The sequence below is a fragment of the Sarcophilus harrisii genome, chromosome 4, assembly GCF_902635505.1.
Source record: "Sarcophilus harrisii chromosome 4, mSarHar1.11, whole genome shotgun sequence".
In the NCBI taxonomy this organism is placed as follows: Eukaryota; Metazoa; Chordata; class Mammalia; order Dasyuromorphia; family Dasyuridae; genus Sarcophilus; species Sarcophilus harrisii.
In genome coordinates this window covers 293,625,898-293,647,882 of record NC_045429.1, presented here as the reverse complement: position 1 = coordinate 293,647,882, position 21,985 = coordinate 293,625,898, and the positions used below count along the sequence as shown (strand labels likewise).

General features: G+C 32.2%; 1 protein-coding gene across 1 annotated transcript in view; it reads right to left on the bottom strand.

Annotated features, from left to right (window-relative positions):
- The window catches only part of NARF (nuclear prelamin A recognition factor), a 65,206-nt gene extending 47,288 nt beyond the window's left edge, over positions 1–17,918 (bottom strand). The window contains exons 1-5 of the mRNA XM_031968444.1: positions 17,549–17,918; positions 16,494–16,574; positions 13,783–13,926; positions 6,038–6,170; positions 2,648–2,782 (exon numbers count right to left, since the gene is read on the bottom strand). Of these exons, the coding sequence (XP_031824304.1) occupies positions 2,648–2,782; positions 6,038–6,170; positions 13,783–13,926; positions 16,494–16,574; positions 17,549–17,575 (520 nt within the window). The 5' untranslated portion in view covers positions 17,576–17,918. The remainder of the gene's footprint in view (positions 1–2,647; positions 2,783–6,037; positions 6,171–13,782; positions 13,927–16,493; positions 16,575–17,548) is intronic.
- Between the last annotated feature and the right edge of the window lie 4,067 nt (positions 17,919–21,985).

The following is a 21,985-nucleotide window of genomic DNA, read 5'->3' as shown; positions in this document are numbered from 1 at the left end:
TTGCTTTCCAGAATGCCTGAATCAATTCTCTTGGTGTTATTTATCTTGTGTTATTTTTTCTGTGGGTTGTTGTACTGGGGAGTTATTTTGTTTTGTTGCTTTCAATTTTGTTAAACACCTTGATTTTCATGATTTTTATTTTTGTGTTTAACTGGTAGTTTTAAATTTACTGGTTTCTTAGTTTTGTTGATTTGCTCCCTTTTATTGATTAAAGACTTTATAGATTAAAAGGGGAAAAAAATTTTTCCCCTAAAAACTGCTTCTGCTGCATTTCACAAGTTTTGTTACATTTAATATGGAAATTTCAACAATCTCACTGTTATCAGTGAAATGATTATTTCCATGACTTATTGACATACTTATTGTTTAGGATTGTTGCTTAGTTTCTAATTAATTTTTAATCTTTGCTCCAAAGGCCCTTTATTGAATATGATTTTATTGTACTGTGGTAACTAAAAGACTTAATTATTTGTTTGTGAGATTTTTAAGCCCTAGTTAATAAATAAGCAATTTTTTGAAGGAGTCACACACTACTGAGAAATAGTTAAAATTCCTTTCTTTTCCCATTCAATAGTTTCTAGAGATTGACCATATCTGACTTTTCTAAAATTCTAAATTTCTTTATTTTTTTGGTTAGTTTTTTTCTAAAAAGAGGGTAAACCAATGTTCTTCACAATTAAAGTTTTACTTTCTATTTTAATCAGATAATTCATTTAACTCTTCTTTTCAGAATTTAAATGCCATGTCAGTTGGTACAAAAATGTTTAGTATGATATTAACTCATTTTCTTTTAGAATAAAATGTAGCTTAACTCTTGTCTATTTTTGCTGTTGTTTTATCTGAGATCATGATTTCTACCTTTGACTTTTTTTTACTTTAACTGAAACATAATAGATTCTATTTTAGTTCCTAATTTTAACTTTGTGTTTATCTTTCTATTTCAAGTATAGTTCTTATAACCAGCATATTGATGAAATCTAGTTTCTAATCCATTCTGTTATTCTCTTATGTTTTATGGGGGATTTCTCTTGTTCATAGGCATAGTTATAGTTGATGATAGAGTTCTGAAGAGATACATGTATCATAGTCCTGCATAGTAGAATGTAAACAATTTAACCTTTTTGTCTTCATGTTTTTCTTCCTATGCTTCTCATGACTGATGTGTTTATTATACACTAAGTTTTTTTTAACATAGTTCTGGATTTTTTTTTTTCTACCAGAAATACTTGGAAATCTATTTCATCAAAAATTAACTTCTTTTTCACTTTAGAATTATACTCCATTTTGTTGGTTAAATTATTCTGTGCTGTAAGCCTACACCTTTTGTATTCTAGAATATTACATAGAAAGTTCTCTTCTCCATTGGAATAGTGGCTGTTAAATCTTGTGTATCTTGACTGTGGTTCCTTGGTATTTGTATTCTTCCTTTCTAGCTACTTGAAATATTTTCTTCTTTGAACTAGAAGTTTTAGATAATAGCTATGATGTTCCAAAGCAACTTAATTTTGGCATTTCTTTTCAGTGTTGATCAGTGGATTCTTTAAATTTTTCCTTTGCTTTCTGATTCTAAGAGATCTGGGCAGCTTCCTTTTATAATTTCTTGAAACATAATGCCTATACTTGCTTTTTGACCAGCATTCAAGTATTCCAATGATTCTTAAATGACATCTCCTCAATCTGTGCCTCAAGTAAGTTGTTTTTTCCTATGAAAGACCTTTAATTTTTTTTCAATTTTCCGACTATATTTTAAGGTTTTGTACCTTTTGCTAATAATTTTTTGCTGTTAATTTTTTTTTTGTATCTTTATTCTGTAGCTTTTTGATTACTTTTTTTTTCACATCTGCCTAGCATATGTGTCAAACAGTTAATGAGGAAACAACTTGAGATCATGGGTAGCTTTGTTTAATGTCTTATGAAATTTTCATAAACAAATCAAGTATAATTGTTAAGAAAATATATATATATTAAAGTTGACCCAAGTAGAATAAATGTTTTATGAATGGACTTAACAAAAGAGAAATGACTAATGTGAAAATAAAACCCATCAATGTCATTATTTTTCCAGATGGAAAAAAAACTGCCAGTAGTAAATTATGAAGGAGAGGATATACAAGAGATGTAGAAATGGCCCTGGGATATAGAAAAGATTTTAAAGTAACAGTTAATGATAAAAAAAAAAAATGATGTAATATAAATATTACCTAATTTCAATTGAGCTCTAATTCAGTATGATAATCTTTTTATTACTCCTTGATTAACTCTCTATCATGCTCACATCAGTGATTATTCCAAAAGCTCCCCCAAACTTTTCTAGCACCTGTCTTTTAAAAGATTATCTTGAGCTCATTTTCTATTTTACTGAAGAAATATGCCTGTCCATCACAAATTCTCTCATATACTGTACTATACTGCCTCAAAAGTATATACATCTTCATCTGCCCCTTTCCCTAAGGCTCTGCTTTGTTCTACTCTCTAGTAGAACAATACTCTCTAGTATTTCTCTAAATAGGTGGACTTTCTTCATGTCCAATTCAACCACTTTATTTGTGTCCTTAATCTCATTTCCTCCAAGAGCTTATTGCAACAATCAATCCAATAATTAGGAAATACAGAAATTTACACATCTTTAGACATCTGGGATACTGACCTGGACAGGCAGAAGCAAACATAGGTAAGGAATGTTCTTCTTGCTTCTGCTGGCGATATCGATATACAAATTCTTTCTGACTTTCCAGGATACTAAAATCAACAGCTATTGTTGAATCAAATACATAATGTACACCTGCCAAGGAAAACATAAATTAAAATTTTTTTTCAAATTATGAGGTACTTTCTGTTATTGTTTGCTTCCATTTTTTGTTTTCCTTCTCAGGTTTTTTTATTTTCTTTTTACATCCGATTTTTCTTGTGCAGCAAGATAATTGTATAGATATACATATATATATATATATATATATATATGTATATATATATTAGATTTAACATATAATTTAACATTTTTGGACTACCTGCCATGTAGGGGAAAGGGTGGGGGGAAGGAAGGGAAAATTTGGAACAAGTTTTGCAAAGGTCAATGTTGAAAAAAAATTTCCCATGCATGTTTCATAAATAAAAAGATATAATAATAAACATTTTTTAAAAAAAAATTATAAAGTAATTATTTCTAGGGCATGCTATCCTAGAAATTGCTTAAATATTTTCTTGCTCAATATAATTTTTGCTCAAATAATTTGAATCAATTATCACCCATCTGAATATTATGTTTATAATAGAGGAATTCCTGTTTTCCACCTAAAATGAAAGTCTAATGAGAAACCAGTGACTTTTTTCACCCTGGAACAGCACAAAGGCAGTCAAAAACCCATGTCTGGTAGGAAAGCTGCCTCCTATCCCCCATTCAAGGCAAAGCAATTTCTAACGTGATATATCAACCCCCATACCTCAAGTGATTTTTATATAATTTCCGTTGTGAGCCTTGAAAACACTAAAGTTTTAAAGGGACAGTTACCTCTTTCTCTCCATTAGGATGTCAGCAGTTCAACATTTATTCCCTTTCATTTCCTCTAATGGGTTTACATTCCTGTAACAGGTTAGTTTCTCATAACTCCTATTTCTGGGTTTCAAAGTTCTGCTCTTTTCAACAGGATTGTGTAAAGTCCTCCACTGTACTTAAGTCCATTTCACTGCCACCTTCTGCCCTGTAGGTATGTAATCTTACATGCTAAGTCTTTGTCTGTTGCCTTTTGGAATATTATATTCCAAGATTTTCTTTCCTTTAGGTAATTGTAACATTTTTTTTGGTGATCCTGATTATCATTTCTTGGCAATGCAACTCTTTCTAACTTTTAACAATATTTTTTCTTTCAAGGTCTGGATTATTGCTGTGACATGAGTATTTTCAATTCAGGATCTCTTTCAATTGGTTATCAAGGAATTTTATCTTTCACTTTTCTTTCTGATAAGAGTAATTTTCTTCCATGATTTTTTGAAACATATTATCCAGATTTTTGCTTGATCATGTTTTTCAGAGAATTTGACTGTTAAAACTATTTTTCTTTGACCTGTCTTTGATCAAGTTGTTTCTGCTAGTATCTGCAAGGATACTTAGAAACAACTAGGTGACACAATAGATAAATGCCGGCAGTTAATCTTCCTGAGTTTGACTCTGATTTCAGATAGTTATTAGCTATGTAACCCTGGGCAAGTTCTCAGTTTTTTCATCTATGAAATGAGCCAGAGAAGGAAAAGGAAAATTAATCCAGGATCATTTCCAAGGAAACATCAATTGGGATCATAAGGAGCCAGACATCCAAAACGATTGAACAACAAGAACTTTATACTTCCTTTTTAAAAATTTTTTTTAAAATTTTAAATAAAAATTAAATTTTAAAAATTAATTTTCAATTAAATTTTCCTCCTAATAGTTCTTATTTTTCTCCAGAATCACAGATTTTCCATAACTTGATTTCATTGGATTATTCTCTTCTTATAGATTATTTCTCAAGATCTCTTAACAATATACTTTCCCCATTATGCTTTACTTTTTTTTTACTCCAGCTTCAGTTTCTGGTTTGATATTCTGTACTCCAGATTCTACTCCTTATTCTCTTTAATAGAATGGTAATTAATGTGTGGTCCTATTTTGATTTCTATTGTTCCTGCTTCTAGCTTCCACCTCTCTTTCTACATCTGTGCTCAAAAGTGTTAGCAGGTTCTAGAAATCCCTAATTAGAGCTTTAGGTATTTTGTAGTGTTGTTACTGGTCTGAATGCTAATGGATTCAAGCTCTCCTAAGGAAATACTATATTCATAAACCAACAGTTCTGAGATTCTCACTAGTTTAACCACCAATTTTAAGGAGGGTAAAAAAAGGATTAAACCACTTAGGTTTAATTTGTATTATTAATTTCTCTATCACTCTTTAGAGTCAAGACAATCCTCAAAAAAATAAATTAAACTGAAGCTTATAGCATTTGCTGATTTTCAAGTTATAAATGTTCACATTAAAAATTTAACAACTGGTCTTCTGAAAGTTGAGACAAGTTAGCTTCAGCAAACCCCTGTCCTAAGGTATCCCTGGCCACAGTCCTGAGAGATTCTGGGCCCTCTAAAATGTTCTTTATGAGAGCACAAGTTTCAGATCTCTTTTCCTGAGTTTTCCCTGAGTTTCAGGCACTATGTTCCTGAAAGAACTCCTCTTTCAGTGTCTCCTGCTTTTGTGTGTGTGTGTAGATTGACCTAGATAAATTATTTTTTCCTCCATCCACACCATGAAGACTGTCTATTATTCCTTTTCTAGGTTTAGTCAAGTTATCTTCTCCATCATCCACACCAAAATGACCTGGATGAAGGTGCTTATTATTGCTTTTTTTGGACTTCCTGATTATTATTATTATTATTCAAAATAGTATCCTTGTTAAAATCTTTGTTGGAAAATTTATGGAAATGATGGACTTCTTTACAGTCTTTGTCACTGCCATCTTAACCATAAGTACCCCCACTAATACAGCCTATTACATTGCACTCAAATCACTAGTAACTTCATATCTCTGCTCCAGGGAGAATGATAAAGCATAATGTGGACAGTGTAGATCACTACAGTAACAACAAAAACTATCCTGTGAATGTGAGACAGTCAATGAAGACAGTTTAACAATTAAGTTTTAATTTGAAACATCCAAAAAATCCACCTCATTTTTATTAGTAGGAGATAAGAGTTGAATAATGTTTCTAAAGCAGATGAGAGTCTAGTGTCTGTGACACTTAGCTACTCTCCTGCCATTAATAGAATGTCTAGCTACTCTGCTGCCATTAATAGCATGTCTAAGAAAAGAAGAAAGGAAAGCACAATTCTGTATCTAAGTAGTACCACAGGCTGAATATGTGTGTATGTGTATGTGTGTGTGTGTATGTGCGTATGTGTATGCGCATCTGTGTAGAATTATAACAAAGAGGCTAAGGGACAAAGATTATAATTAAAATGCCAAATGAATTTTTCCTTCCCCTTCAGAAACTAAAATTGTGAAAACAAACTTACCAAGGCTTTTTAAGAAACCACAGAGTCTTTTTGATGCATCAGTTACACTGAGATTAAACTTGGCAGCAAAATAAGGCAAGGACTGAGGGCATATAGACACCGCCAAGACTTTGTGGACTGAAGTATCACATTTCTAAATGGAAAAAATAGACAAAATATAAATAACAGAATCCAATATTTAAGTTAACTGTTTCTCCCAATAGCTTCAAGAATGTTTCACTACCTAGTAAATCTTTAGAGTACCTAATTGAGAAACTAAGTCCTATTATTTCCACTTTTCAAAAGAAAGAAATAAGTCAGTGAAGTTGAATGACTTGGCCAAAACACCATATGATGAGTTAGTGGAAGAACTGGGAAAAGAACCTACACTCAAAATATTAACCAACAATCTACAATGTCATACAACAATCCAAAAGTTTTATGAACATACTGACAATTTCCATGCTGTGAACACATAGTCATTTCTACATTTCTATTATCTTGTCCATATAATACATGTAATCTTCTACAGTCCTAAATGAGTTCTTGGCATTATTAACCATCTTACTTTACTTGGAAAAAAATCAACAACAAAAACCCTCATTTGATGAAATAATATACAATTCTGACTAATACTGAAAGGACACATAATCACATAGAAAACTTCAAAGAGGCAGCAAAACAAAGCAGAAGAAATTCTTGACTGTACTAAGGAGAGATCTGAGGTTAAATACCATTGCCTACATACACACATCTGCAAAATGAGGACTATAGTAATTATCTTCATAAAGTTATTGTGAAGATCAAATGAGATGGTTGGAAAGTGCGTTGCAAGTCTTAAAATGATATGTAAATATTAGTTGTTATTATTTTCATGCAAATATTTCCAAATAAGAAATGAAAAGATTGGGAAGCAAAAAGGGAAGATGTTACATCAGTCAATCAATAAAAATTAATTCAACACCTAAGATATGCCAGCTACTGTTCTAAGAGCTGGGGATAAAAAAAAAATGAGAGAGAGAAAAAGAAGCAACAAGACTGTTCTCAAAGAGCTCATAACAAAAACAATTATATACATAGAGAATAAAGAAGAAATGATTAATAGAGGAAAGGCACTAGATTGAGAGGTTGAAAAAGGCTTCCTGTAAAAGGTGAGATTTTTAACTGAGACATGAAGAAAGATGAGAAATAGAGATGAGGGAAAGCATTGCAGACATGGGAGACAATCCAAGAAACTGTCTGGAGCCAAGATGACATATCTAATTGTAAAACAGTCAGGAGGCCAATGTCACTGGACTGAAGGGAACATAGTACAGAGTAAGGTATAAGATCTTGGAAGGGTAGGAGGAAAGGGAAACAAAGAATGAAGGATCTGAATGCCAAACACAGAATTTTTTATCCTGGAGGAGGTAGGAAATCACTGAAGCTTATTGCAAAGAAGGAGATGACATGGTTGATAGACCAGAACTTGGCTACAAACAGAGTAAAGGGGTTTAGAGATAGTAAGCAATCTAGGATCCAAGGGTCTGAGCCTGGGGAAGGATGGTGATGTTTTCAACAGTAAAAGAAAGTCCAACAGAATTGGGGGTCAGCAGAGTGATTAGAGAAGGACTAGGTAAACTGGATAATCATCCGTATAGAGACAGTAATTAAATTCATGGAAGCAGATTGAAATCACCAAGTGAAGTAGAATAGAAGGAGAAAAGCCTCAGGACAGAACCTTGTGGGGCACCTATGGCTAGGGAGCATGATCTGGATAAGGATTCACTAAAGTGACTGAGAGAAAGAGCAGTCAGATAGGTAGGAAGAGAACCAGGGAGAATGGTATTTCAAAAACCTACTAAGAAGAGTATCAAGGGGGCAGCAAGGAGGTGCAGTGGATAGAGCAGCAGCTCTATCAGGAGTACCTGAGTTCAAATCTGACCTCAGACACTTAATACTTTCTAGCTATGTGACCCTGGGCAAGTCACTTAACTCCAATTGCCTCAGTTAAAATTTTTAAAAAAAGGAGTATCAAGGAGGACAGAATAATCAATGGTGTGAAGCATTGCAGAGAGAACAATCAAACTAAAGATAAAGAAAAGGCCTTTGAATTTAGCAATTAAGAGACCACTAGTAACTTTTGAAAGAGCAGTTTTAATAGAATCATAAGGTTGGAAGCTAAACTGTAAAAAGTGACAGGAAAGGACTTGGAGAAACTTACTTTTATTGATGGTCTTTTCAACTTTTTAAGCAACAAAGGACAGAAAAGATAAAGAATGATATGGGGCAACAGGGATAAAAAAGATAAAGTTAGGGTTTTTCAAGGAAGACATATGGATATTTATAATGGGAAAGGAGCCAGTAAGGGAGAGACTGAAAATAAATGAAACGATGGGGATGACAGAAGGGACAATTCACTGGAGGAGATGGGATGGAATGGAATTGCTTGAGTAGGTAAAGGGGTTTGCCTTCATAAGGAATGAGACCATCTTTTCAAGTTTTCAATAGCTGTTCAGAAGAAATTTAAAGTTACTACTTTATAAGTCCATTCACAATTCTGTCATATAATCCAGTTTCACAGGGGTGTTTATTACACCAAAATACCTCACAATTAAAAATAGGTTACAAAGTGTGGTCTTAATACTGAAATTACTGGAGATTACTCAAGCATACTTCTATGTTAATGAAGGTTCATTCATGATTAAAAAAAAAAAAACAATGAAGAGTGATTCTTTTTAAAGAACTATTGTGAAAAAGAATATGCTATCAGGTCTAGAGAGATTTCACTTCATTATATTTGCTAAGTTCAGAGCAATGCTTCCATCAAGCACTATACAAACTTGTGATCTACTTTATATCTATTTAACTATATTTCACACAGAAAAAGAAATAATATAAAAACACACATTATATAAGCATGTAGTTCAGTCAGAAATTTTTTTTCTTTTCATATTTACTTTCTTCATCTTCAAAGGAAATCTATCCTTACAACATATTTAATAACTAAATTATTTGATCATTTGATTTAATTTGATAAATTTGTGTTGAACTGAACCTTAAAGTAAATTCTTAAGGAAGAAGTAGATTTAGAATTATATTTATATGGGTTTTTATTTTTAAATTGTTTCTAAATCAAAACATTAAAAATTTCCTTAAATATTTAGTCTCCTTTGCTCCACTCCACTAGAAATCCTATTTAATAAATTATCTTATTCTAGAATTTACACATACCAAATACCTAAACATATCAGCATGTATTTGTAAAAAATGTTTGTTGAGGCCATTGCAGTTGTGAAAATTAAAGACTCATATACAACTCCTTCGTGGTTATAAGTTTAGGAACAACGTTTAAAACTGCTAGAGTCTTGTCATGTTCCCTAGTCAGTGTCAACATTCACTATTCGGGTTACTTACATATTAAGCAGACCGACCTTATGTATAATAGATCAAAATCACCCAGTATACACAAATTTTATCAATGAAAAATTAAAAATACTATAAAAGAGGCAAAAGAATTATGTACTAATAACTAGTATTAACTTTTAAAAAAATCTACTAAATATACCAAACTAGAGGCCCAAGTTAGTATTTGTTTCTTTAACTATCTATTCAAAATTTCCTATAAAACCTAAAATTACTTCCAAATTTAATCCTTAATTTAAGAAGAAAAACTCTATTGATAACTACAAAGCAATGGATAAATGTCATTATATAAATTTCAGACTGTCTTGAATTTTTAATGAATTCATGATTTTTTGCAATTAACAATCAATTAATTAAAACTAAGCTAGTGGCCCTTCAAGCTCAAAGTTTTAGTGGCTGTTAGATATCAAGTCAAAGGACAGACATATTCCTTTTTCCCTTGATGAATTCAGCACCGAACTTACACTCTCTCTCCATCCCAACAAGTAGCCTAAAATCAGCTTAATTCAATATACTTATTGATATTCCCACAAACATCCTTACCTCCTAGTTTCTAAATTTGTTCATTTCCTGTGACCTACTCCTCCACCCTAACTCTACATAAGACATAGTGTTGATCAGCCATAAATGTTCCACTTCCATATTTATAAATTGAGAAATTCCTTTATCTGATTATAAAAAAACGGTTTTAATCAATCAGGATCTTGATTAAATCAACTCTCCTTCCCATCAAAGTAAGAACACAAGAAAAACAAAGTTCATTACAAACAAGTAAAAGTCAAACAAATTGAATTTCCAGGTTGGCTATGTCCAAAAAATAAATGTGTCTCATTCTACATTCTGAGTCCTTTACCTCTCTATCAGGAGGTGGGTAGCATGTTTTTTTGGTCATTATGCTACTAAGAATTTAACACTCTAGTATTCCATCACTTTTATATATCATAACTTGTTCATCCATTCCCCAAGTTAACAAGCACTCTTTCAGATACTCATTCATAAAACTATCAATATGTTTGTATATACTTAAGGTTTGTATGTTAGAACTAACCCCTCCTTGAATTTATCTTCTCTAATTCCCTTTTCCCCTTGCCCTCTGTTGAAGAAATGTATATCTGTTCCCAACTATGCAGAATGACAGGCAAATTGAAATGTCAGTTCTCTTCAATTCTCTCCCCTTTGTTTGTTTGCAACCTGATTATGCAGGACAGTTTTCCTTAATCTTCCTTTCCCTACTTCTCCTCCCTTTTCATTCTCTACATGCAAGAAATTCTCCTAGACCTTGTCTAATTGGATTTCCTCCAAAACCCCTAATAATAGAGTTCACAAGCTATACTCTTTTTTCCCTCTACAATATTTTACTTGGTAATCTTATTAGCTACCATGGGTTTAATAGTTATATCTACACAGAAGATTCTTAGCACTACACATTCAGCCTCAGATTTTCCCTTAAATTATAGTCCTGCATCACCAACTTCATCTTTTATGAATCTTGTACTAGTTACCCTGCAGAAAGGCAGTCAACTAGCATTATTTAATATTTATTAATTAATATAATATAATTTAATGTTTTAGTTCATTTTAATAATTAAATTTAATTATTTTAATATATAATTTAATATTAGTAAATATTAAATGACTACTTACTATATCATGAAGCACTATGCTTAAGTGCTAGGGCCACAAAGACAAACAAAAAAATATTCCTGCTTTTGAATTTCTCTTTTGAAATCACGAACTAATGGAGTAGATAATCTTCAAATAACTATCTAAAAATAAGATAAATACAGGAAAAATTCAGAGAAATCTCAGCGAGAAGGTACTTGAGATTAAGGAAAACTGGGAATGGCTTCTTGCAGAAGTTCTTGCATCTCAGATTTGAGATGTGCTTTGAGGGAAGTGAAAGAATCTAGGAGAAGGAGAGAGTTCCAGCTATAAGAGAGAGCCAGTGAAGATGTAAAAGGTAAGGAAACAAAGGACTCAGATAATGAAAGATTTTAAAAGTGAAATAAAATATTTTATATTTGTTCCTGGAGGTATTAGGGAACTACTGAAATTTACTGAATAGAGGAGTGATGTCTGTAATTTAGAAAGAACAATTTAACACAATTTGACAGCTAAATAGAAGATAGAATATAGTAGGGAAAGCCTTGAGGCAGGGAGATCAACTACAAAGCTATTGCAATAGTTCAGGTATGGAATGGAGGGCTTGTACTATGGTGGTAGCAGTTTCAAAGGAGAAAAAGGCATAAAGAAGAGATATTATGAAGGAAGAAAAGAAAGGACTTAGCAACTAATGGGAAATGGGATGGTAAAGAGGAATTGAAGATGATACCATAAAATACAGAACACATTATCTTTTGCCAAAAACTTCCTGTTTTTTCAATTTTCTTTAGCTTGCAAACCAAATATTCTCATTTCTCAGTCACGATTCTCAGTCATGATTAAATTTATCAATAGATTGGACATTCACAATAGAACTCATATTGATCATCTCTCCACTAAGATAGCCATTATCTTAATTCAAGCCTTCATTTTGAATAGCTATCTCTCCCTATTTTTCAGTTGGCTCCCAAAACAACTATTCTAAAGCAGAGATTTAAGCATGAGCTTTCCACATAAAAGCCATGACTTATGAAGCTACATCTAGAAGGTAAAACTTTTCATAATTTAGCCCTTTTTGAAGGGCCTAATCTTCTTACACTTTACAGGTCCATCTGCTTTTTCTTACACATGAAACTCCACAGTCCATTTCTTTGCCTTTGCTATCTGATATGCCTGAAATGCTCTCCCTCCTCACTTCAGTTTCAGTTTTCCAGGCTTCCATCACTATTCAATTTAAATTCCATCTTCTGTAGGTCTTTTTCAGTAGTCCCCACCATCATCATCTTTTCCTCTTACATAATCTTCCATCTACCCTATATATATCTTGTATGTAGCTAATCATTTATATGTTGTTTTTCCTTAGAATGCGAGTGCTTTGAGGGTAGGGATGTCTTTTTGTCTTTGTAACCTCTTTGTAACCTCAGAGCTTAGGACAGTGTCTGGCACATAGTAAGCACTGTGTAAATCATTTTTTTAACTGACTGCAAATGATAAGAGTTTTGGACTAAAATTCTCAGAAGTGGTTAAAGGTAGAGGCAGAAATTTGTGTGTCATGAGCATAAAATGAATAATTAAAGCCGTGAGACAGGATCAATGAAATAAGGTCCCAGCAAGAGCAGGGAGTAAAGTAAGAAAAAAATCCAAGTTGAGACATAGAATGAGAAGTAACAGAAATAGGAAAACCTGAAAAGTATTTATGAAGAACCAAAGGAGAATACCAAGAAACACCAAAAAGTGGCATAAAATGTGATAAAGAGGACAAAATGAGAATTGACATATTATAACAGTAAGAATGATAATAATATCTATCATTTAGATACAGCACTTTAACATTTGAAAAGTGCTATATATATATGTTATCTCACTGTGATTCCAAGAACTCCTTATGTGTCAATGTTATATAAGCATATATATTGTGTGATCAAGGGCAGGTAGAAAAAAGAAAGGCACATTTTAAGTGAAGAATTTTGAGATTAGGTCAATTATAGTATAATTTAATATATAGTATACATCATTATACTACTGTGACAAACTTTGCAGATATATATATATATATATATACTCACCTATTCTTTCACTAAACACATAAGATTAATAAGGAAGGTTCTATTTTATGTTTTATATTGATATTTTTATATTGGGCGACTTTTGTATTCAGATAAAATGGGGGTCAGAAGGAAATTACCATCTGAATTCTAAATATTTTAGAAAAGGTTTCATGAAGGAAGTGAGGTCTGTTTTAGTGATTTTTATCTCTAAGGCAAAATGATTGGGCCAGAGGCCTCTGAAGCTGAAGCATTCTATTTTCTCATAGATTAGTAGAGTACAGGAAGTATCATTTAAAATAAATTTTACATTGCTTTCGTAATATAGAAGACCAAGTTCAATTTTCAGCAGTTTATCTAAGGAAAGATCAACTAGGTAACTTAAATTAGCATCCAAAAACAATGTTTTTCTTTGATATAAACAATACTGCAGAATGCCAAAATTCTTTACTCAAACTCATCAATGAAAAGAAAAAAAATTTCCTAAAAATGCTTCTACTTGTCAAAGTAAAATCTATTTTAACTTGATGTCTTTCTTTTCCTTTAACTTTACTATAAGGGTGATAGCCTTGCAGAGATGTTACCGATTTCATTCAATTCCTTATATCATATGGACCCACTCTAATCAAATAGGTATTAGATGTGTGAAGTATCTAGAAGTATACTTTGTGCTACTCTGTTTTATTGGTACCAAATGCTTTGGAGACACACTACCTTATTAAGGTTCAGTATACGAAAAAACTCCTTCTGATTCTGCTGGAAAACTTTTATTCCTTCCTCTACTGTCACACAACTGTCAGAAGCCAGGCAATCACTGAGAAATATTTTAGCATCAGCCAACTTATGGAACTCACTTTTCTGTAAAAGTAAAAAGATAAATTACAACTGGAGTAACTTGATTTTTCAACAAATTACTTTCAATTTAATTTCTTCAAGAATTAACATTGTAGCAGCTACACCCAAAGAAAGAATACTGGGAAATGAATGTAAACTGTTTGCATTTTTGTTTTTCTTCCCGGGTTATTTTTACCTTCTGAATCCAACTCTTCCTGTACAACAAGAGAACTGTTCGATTCTGCACACATATATTATATCTAGGAAATACTGTGATATATTTGATATGTATAGGACTGCTTGCCATCTCGGGGAGTGGGTGGAGGGAGGGAGGGGAAAAGTCGGAACAGAAGTGAGTGCAAGGAATAATGTAAAAAATTACCCAGGCATGGGTTCTGTCAATAAAAAGTTATAATTATTTAAAAAAAAAAAAAAAGAATTAACATTGTAAAACCAAAAAATATCAAGGGAACAGATTGCAATATTACTAAATATTACTAAAACACTTATGGAGATTCCCATATCTATAGTAAAGAACTTATGATAACTTTATAAGGTAGATAACTAGATACATTATCCTAATATTCTAGATGAGGAAACTATGTCTAAGATTAAATCACTTGCTCAAGTTCCCTAAAAACTTAAACTCACCTTATCTGACTTCTGCCTCTCAGTGAAAGCAAGCTATAATCATTTTGGTATGATGACTTACAATTTAAGGAAATTTCATCTGGCAATTAATTTATTATCAACAATTTTTGGAATATTTCCCTTAACACAGATAGAAGAGAATTCTTTTAAAATTAGTATATAGAATTCTGATAAGGGCTACTAAGATGGCTAGCCCCCTAATCCCAAAGTCTCTAATTTGCCTTTTCCGTATCAACATTTCTCTACTTACAAATCACATTTAGAAATTTACAATAGGCTTAAGGAGAAAAAAATCTAATAACTAAAATGGAGGAGAAACTTTTGTATCAAAATCAGGGTAGAAAAAATGAACTTTTTTCTTTTTTTTTTTTTATTTAATAGCCTTTTATTTACAGGATATATGCATGGGTAACTTTACAGCATTAACAATTGCCAAACCTCTTGTTCCAATTTTTCACCTCTTACCCCCCCACCCCCTCCCCTAGATGGCAGGATGACCAGTAGATGTTAAATATATTAAAATATAAATTAGATACACAATAAGTATACATGACCAAAACGTTATTTTGCTGTACAGAAAGAATCAGACTCTGAAATAAAATGAACTTTTTTCAAAGAATTTTTGAAATGGAAAGGATAGTCCAATCCCTAATTTTACCACTGAGGAAACTTCCCAGATATAAACATCAAATCCATGGCAGAAAATATACAATGTAGGACTAAAGAAAAAGGAGCTGCTTCTTATCTGGAATAATTTCAGTAGTAAATTCAGTAGTACCTGTCCTAACATGATTATAGTTAATATTTTTATGCCTTTTATTTTTTTTATTATTATTATAGTTTTTTATTTACAAGATATATGCATGGGTAATTTTTCAGCATCGACAATTGCAAAACCTTTTGTTCCAACTTTTCCCCTCCTTCCTTCCACCTCTTCCCTTAGATGGCAGGTTGACCAATACATATTAAATATGCTAAAGTATAAATTAAATATAATATATGTATATATGTGCAAACAGTTATTTTGCTGTACAAAAAGAATCAGACTTTGAAATATTGTACAATTATCCTGTGAAGGAAATAAAAAATGCAGGCGGATAAAAATAGAGGGATTGGCAATTCTATGTAATGGTTCATAGTCATCTCCCATTCATTACTGCTCTATTGGAACTGATTTGGCTCATCTCATTGTTGAAGAGGGCCACGTCCATCAGAATTGATCATCATATAGTATTGTTGTTGAAGTATATAATGATCTCCTGGTCCTGCTCATATCACTCAGCATCAGTTCATGTAAGTCTCTCCAGGCCATTCTGAAATCATCCTGCTGGTCATTTCTTACAGAACAATAATATTCCATAATATTCATATACCACAATTTATTCAAACATTCTCCAACTGATGGGCATCCACTCAGTTTCCAGTTTCTGGCCACAATAAAGAGGGCTGCCACAAACATTCTTGCACATACAGGTCCCTTTCCCTTCTTTAATATCTCTTTGGGATATAAGTCCAGTAGTAACACTGCTGGATCAAAGGGTATGCCCATAGTTTGATAACTTTTTGAGCATAGTTCCAAATTGCTCTCCAGAATGGCTGGATGTATTCACAATTCCAGCAACAATGTATCAATGTCTCTGTTTTCCCATATCCCCTCCAGCATTCCGCATTATCTTTCTCTGTCATTCTAGCCCATTTGACAGGTATGTAGTGGTATCTCAGAGTTGTCTTAATTTTATGCCTTTTATTTTTAAAAAGAACCGTTTAGAGCGCTATCTTGGGCATACAAAAAAGCAGTCATTTATGAATGCTATTTCTTCATCCCTTACAATTTTCATTTGTATCTTCTTGAAAAGAGGATATGATGCACCTGACATGGCTTCTCAAGAAGGGGAAAAACATTATGCTTTGGACCAACGAAAAGTTTTACATATACTCACCTCTTCATGTTCACTGTTAAAATTTGGTATATCAACTGATACATTTTGTTGGTCATCAATTTTTGATTTTTTAATACATTCCTTTAAAAACAGAAAAAAAGAGGACATAAGTGTCAACAACATTATTGTCACTACAGGATCTCTATCAAAAAGCTAAAGACTATGTATCTTATATTTGTGGGATGTTACTAATGGGGAAACTTATTATTTGACTTATGACAGTTCCAGAAAACATTTTTGGTTCATATGAGATGATAACAATTAACAATTACATGGCACTTTAAGATCTGCAAAGCTTTATAAACATGAGTCTCACATCAATCCCCTCAGTCTTAAAGGCCAAACAAATGAGTTAATAAAATATACAAAAACTATTTATCTCCAACATACTATTCCCAAATACCAAAAAATTAACTCTAAATGATATAAAAAGTAATTTTAAAAATTCAATGGCACCAAGTAACTTGTTTGCAGGTATATCAATTAATTAGATTCAATACAATCTGTTTGTAATTCTTAATTAAATATACTTTCTGACTCCTACCAAAAAAAACAGTCAAGAAAGCAATCAACAAGAATTTATTTGGAGATACAAATAAAAAGAATGAAAAATTCCGACTTGAAATAAGCTTACACTCTAACAGGTATGACACATAGTAGCCTACATAAGTATGGAACAAATATAAATAATGGTATTAAGAATAGAAAAAGCATGATGGAAAAAACACGTTTTTCAAATTTACGTTGAGAACAGAGGAGCAATTTCTATCCTTAGATTAGCTGTCATAATCGATTTTGACAAAAAGATTTATTCTTTTATAACCTGGTGCTTCATACCTAGATCCACTGATCCGAAGCAGTTTAAAATTCAAAGCTACAAAACAAATGCTAAAGTTTCTCAACAATCCACCATCTAGTCGACTCATCTATCCTTCCTTCTGCGGGTGTTCAGTGTGCTTATGAGAAAAATGGACACCTTTATAAACAAGCAAATCCATTACATAGCAGGTTCTATGATATTGACATATCAAATAGAAAATAATTTAAGCACTCACCTTCTTTGTGCAATTTTCACACTTCATTTGGAGATTTGTTTTTAATTGCTGTTTTAGTTCAAATACAGGAAAGGTAGGTTCAGAGTTTGGTCTTTGTGAGTACTTCGGTACAGACTGACTATGAAGAATGAAGAAAACAGACGTATGCTGGAAGTGTATTTTTCTGCTCTCAAAAATAAAGTCTCACAAAGAACAAATATCGCACCAGTTCTTGAATCTTATAGAAATAAATTTAGGTTCCTGCTGCCTTTTTGTTAGCATTGCCCTGCTCCCCTTTCTTCAGTAGGCTCCTTCTTGATTGACACGTTTATTCGCCAATGAGCATTCAAAGAGTGGGAGGGGTAGAAACACAACCAATCTAAATGTCCAAGGGGCAGCTCTTTCAGTTCTATGTCCTTCAGGAGGGATATGAGAAAAAAATTATTAGTAGTTGTTAGATTCTAATTCTCTATAATTCTTAGATACAAATTACTCCTCACTTCCGTCCTATGCGCTTTGAGGTGAAAAATGTTAAAAACACTCAGATCTCCATAAAAACAAAAATAACAGATTAAAACAGGAAGAGGATAATTTTGTTTATAACTTTAGGGGTTGTAACATTTTAATTTAATCCATATGTAGAAAACCTTACAAAGTTTGACCCTAGAAGGAAACCATAAATCGCAGAAAACTTTGGTTTGTTTTTTTTTTTTTTTTTTGATTTGGGCTATTGCAAAACTTCGAAACTAGCACAAGAGGAACACCAAGCATAAAATGGTTAAAATGAGGAAGTGGGATGGACCTTACAGATGGTAAGGACCTTAAGCGTTTAGAGTTGGGGAAGGCCTTTCGAGATTAACTATCTAGTGTCCACCACCCATCTCGTTTTACCGATTAATCTTGCTATGAAGGAAGGAATGGGGTGGGTCTTTAGAGGACTTTTTTTTTTTTTAAACGAGGAAACTCAAGATAAGAGAGATCTCGGAAAGGTGAGGGCTTTTAGTTTAGAATTTAATGAAATGAAAATAGAGACATTATGCCATAAGATTAAGGTTGAGAAATGTCGAAGCAGTTCTTAAATTGAAATTCTTAAAAACTATATAAATTTTTCATCCCTTCAACATTTTCGTTATCCCAATTATTAGAGAAACCAGTCGATTTTAAGCCTTATATAATTATCATTTATAAACATCCTCTCTCACTCTCATCATGGGCTATTCCTTCAAAAATCAGTTGAAAAAAAAAAGATCCCATTTCCAAAACTCATTACAGTAGCCAGATGTATTTGGGTGACTGGGAGAGGTCGAGAGGAGGGGAGACTGGCATTATTGTTGCGTCATGTAAAGAGCACGTAGATGCGTGCTAGGGTAGGATCAATTAACTAGAGGGCAGATTAACCATTTACTGGGGAGGGGATGAAGTTAGTATTGTGATGTTTGCTTCATTTAAATCACACACATACACACATACACACAATGACAGCTCTAGTAAAAACTACAAAAACTAGAGGCTTAAATAATTTTCAATCTCCATTTGAAAAGCAAAATTCTTCGCATGCACAAACATGAATATAACAAATTTCTAAAAATACCCTTTTCATTTTTTATTTTTAAAAATACAGTTGTGCTTCCATTACTCCTGCTTCAAAAAAATATTTATAGTAAACCTGACAGGTGTCACGTACACTCAGGCTGGGTTTTGCTAAAGAGCCGCAGTGCCCCCTTGCTGCAGAATGTGAAATTAGTGGCCATTTCCCTTTCTCTTGTGGTCAGTATTTGGGTCAGTTTCCTTTTCCATTTGTCCTTGAAAGGTACATGGAATTGAATTCCCTAACCTAGGAGCTCAAGCCCTGGGGATTTTAGATACCAGAAAACAAGTTGTATTCAGCCCCAACTTGAAAAACTTGAAGGCTTGAAGAACTATAGTTCCGGATGCTGCTTATGCAGTAGTTTTGAACTTGAATTTGTTAGTTTTACTACTATACATTGTTATTGTGAGCTATATCCCCTCTTCAGAGTGGATTGTCTTCCCAAAATGTTGGGAGGGGAAATTTTTGTATATTTGATCTTATTATACCTTTGAGATGAGCAAAATTAGAGAAGCTATACCAAATGTACATAGAGATTATTTGTGTCTGACCTGGGACAGAGTACCAGCTCCTATTGGTCTGATTGGCCACAGTCTGACACTCTGTAACTCGACTGGTAACATTATTTTTGGTCCTCTTTGACAATATACAACAACCATTATTATTTTCGAAAATGAAATTGAACAGGTCATAAATGAGCTTCCTAAGAAAAAAGCACTAAGACCAGACAGATTTATAAATGAATTCTGTAAACATTTAGATATCTACTAATTCTAACATTAAAGAAGTTATTTAGAAAAATAAGCAAGGAAAGAGTCCTATCAAACTCCTTTTATGAAACAAATATGACACTGATACTGAAACCAGGAAACGGAAAAATAAAGAAAATTATAGACCAATTTCATTTATGAATATGGATGCAAATGTCCTAAATAAAATATTAGCTAAAAGATTTCAACAATATATTATATAGATCATACATTATGATCAAGCAGTATGGTTTAGCATAAGGAAAACTATTAAAATTGATCATATCAATAATAAGTTTAAAAAACCACATGTGATTATATCAATAGATATAATTAAACGAAAAAGCTTTTTATTAGAAAAAGATTTTGATAAAGTACAATGTACATTTCTATTAAAAAAAAACACTTAAAAACATATAAATGGATTTTTCCTTAAATTGATAAAAATTTTATCACAAAATATCATCAAGCATCATTTGTAGTGAGGATAAGCTAGAGGCCTTCTCAATAAAACCAGATATGAAGACTTGCCCAGTGTCACCAATATTACTCAATATTGTATTGGAAATCCCAGGAATAACAATAAGAAAAGAAAAAGAAAAGAAAGAAATAAGAATAGGGTATGAAAAATTAAAATTATCTTTTTGAAGATGATATGAAGTAAATCTACATAAATCATCAGCATTCTTATATATCACAAACAAAACCTTGCAGGAAGAGAAAATAATAGACATTTAATTTAAAATAACTCTGTATAGTATAAACTATCTGGGAACATACCTGAGAAAATAAATTTAGGAACCATATAAACAAAATTATTTATTATTGTTTTAAATAATTTTATTTATTTATATTTCTTTATTATTTATACTTAATATCTTGCTATTTTGCTAAAATTACTAATTGTTTTAACTAACTTTTTAGTTGAATCCTCAGGATTTTCCAAGTATGTCATCATATCATATTTTTAAAAAGATGATTGTACATAAAATTTCAACTGAATTATGTGTGTGTATACACACACACACACACACACACACACACACACACATTTGTAAAGTGATTCTATACATCCATTTATTAGTTCTCTCTCTGGATGCAGATAGCATCTGCCTTCCTATGTCCTTTGAAGTTATTTTGTGTTTATATAATAGTCAAAATTACTTAGTCACTCAAAGTTCTTAAAACAATAATGCTATTATTGTATATATGTAATTCAGTACATGAAATTTTATGTATAATCACCTTTTTAAAAAAATTCTACTGTTATGGAATTCTTGTTTTATTTCCTAAGTTGAGAATAAAATCAATATATTTTTTAAAAAGACAACAATGAAGGTCAGCACCTTCTCTGCAACTTGGCAATAGGAAGTTACTTTATCAGGGTCACAAGTGAGTATGTCAAGTTTACAACCAAATTTTCCTGGTTCTGAGACTTTGTTAAGTCATTTTTCAATCATATCCGACTTTCCTTGATCACATTTGGGACTTTCTTGGCAAAGATTCTGAATTGGTTTGTGATTTCCTTCTCTAGTTGATTCTTCAGATGAGGCCAGATTTGAACTCACCAAAAGGAGACCGAGAAAAATAAAGAATACATTGGAGGGGTAAGAGATGACACAGAGAAACAAACTATTCTACTTTAAGAGTCCACTTTAGAGGTGATGAAGATATGGTAGCATACGGTATCAGTTATGTAATTAGAAAAAAGAAGACATAGTAAGAAATGTTGTGATGGTATAATTAATGAGATGTGGCAATGGTTGGATATTTTAAAGTGTAAGAAAATTAGGATTCAAAGATGACTAAGGTCATGAATTTGTGTGACTATAAGGATTGTGAGTATCCTTAGAAGAAATAAAGTTGAGGAGTGAGTTTGGGAAAATTAGAAAAGGATCTCCAAAAGAAAAGAATAAGACTGAAACCATAAAAGAGAAGTTTACATTATGGTTTAGAATCACAATAAAGGCAAAAAAGAAGGGCTTGTTATCTGTAAGATAGGAATCAAATTACTGAACAGTAATAATATAACTGAATGAAAAATCAAGAAGACAAATATGAAATTGAATGAATTAAAAAATAATGTTTAAGTACTTAATATAAGCAGGACAGCTCAGGGCT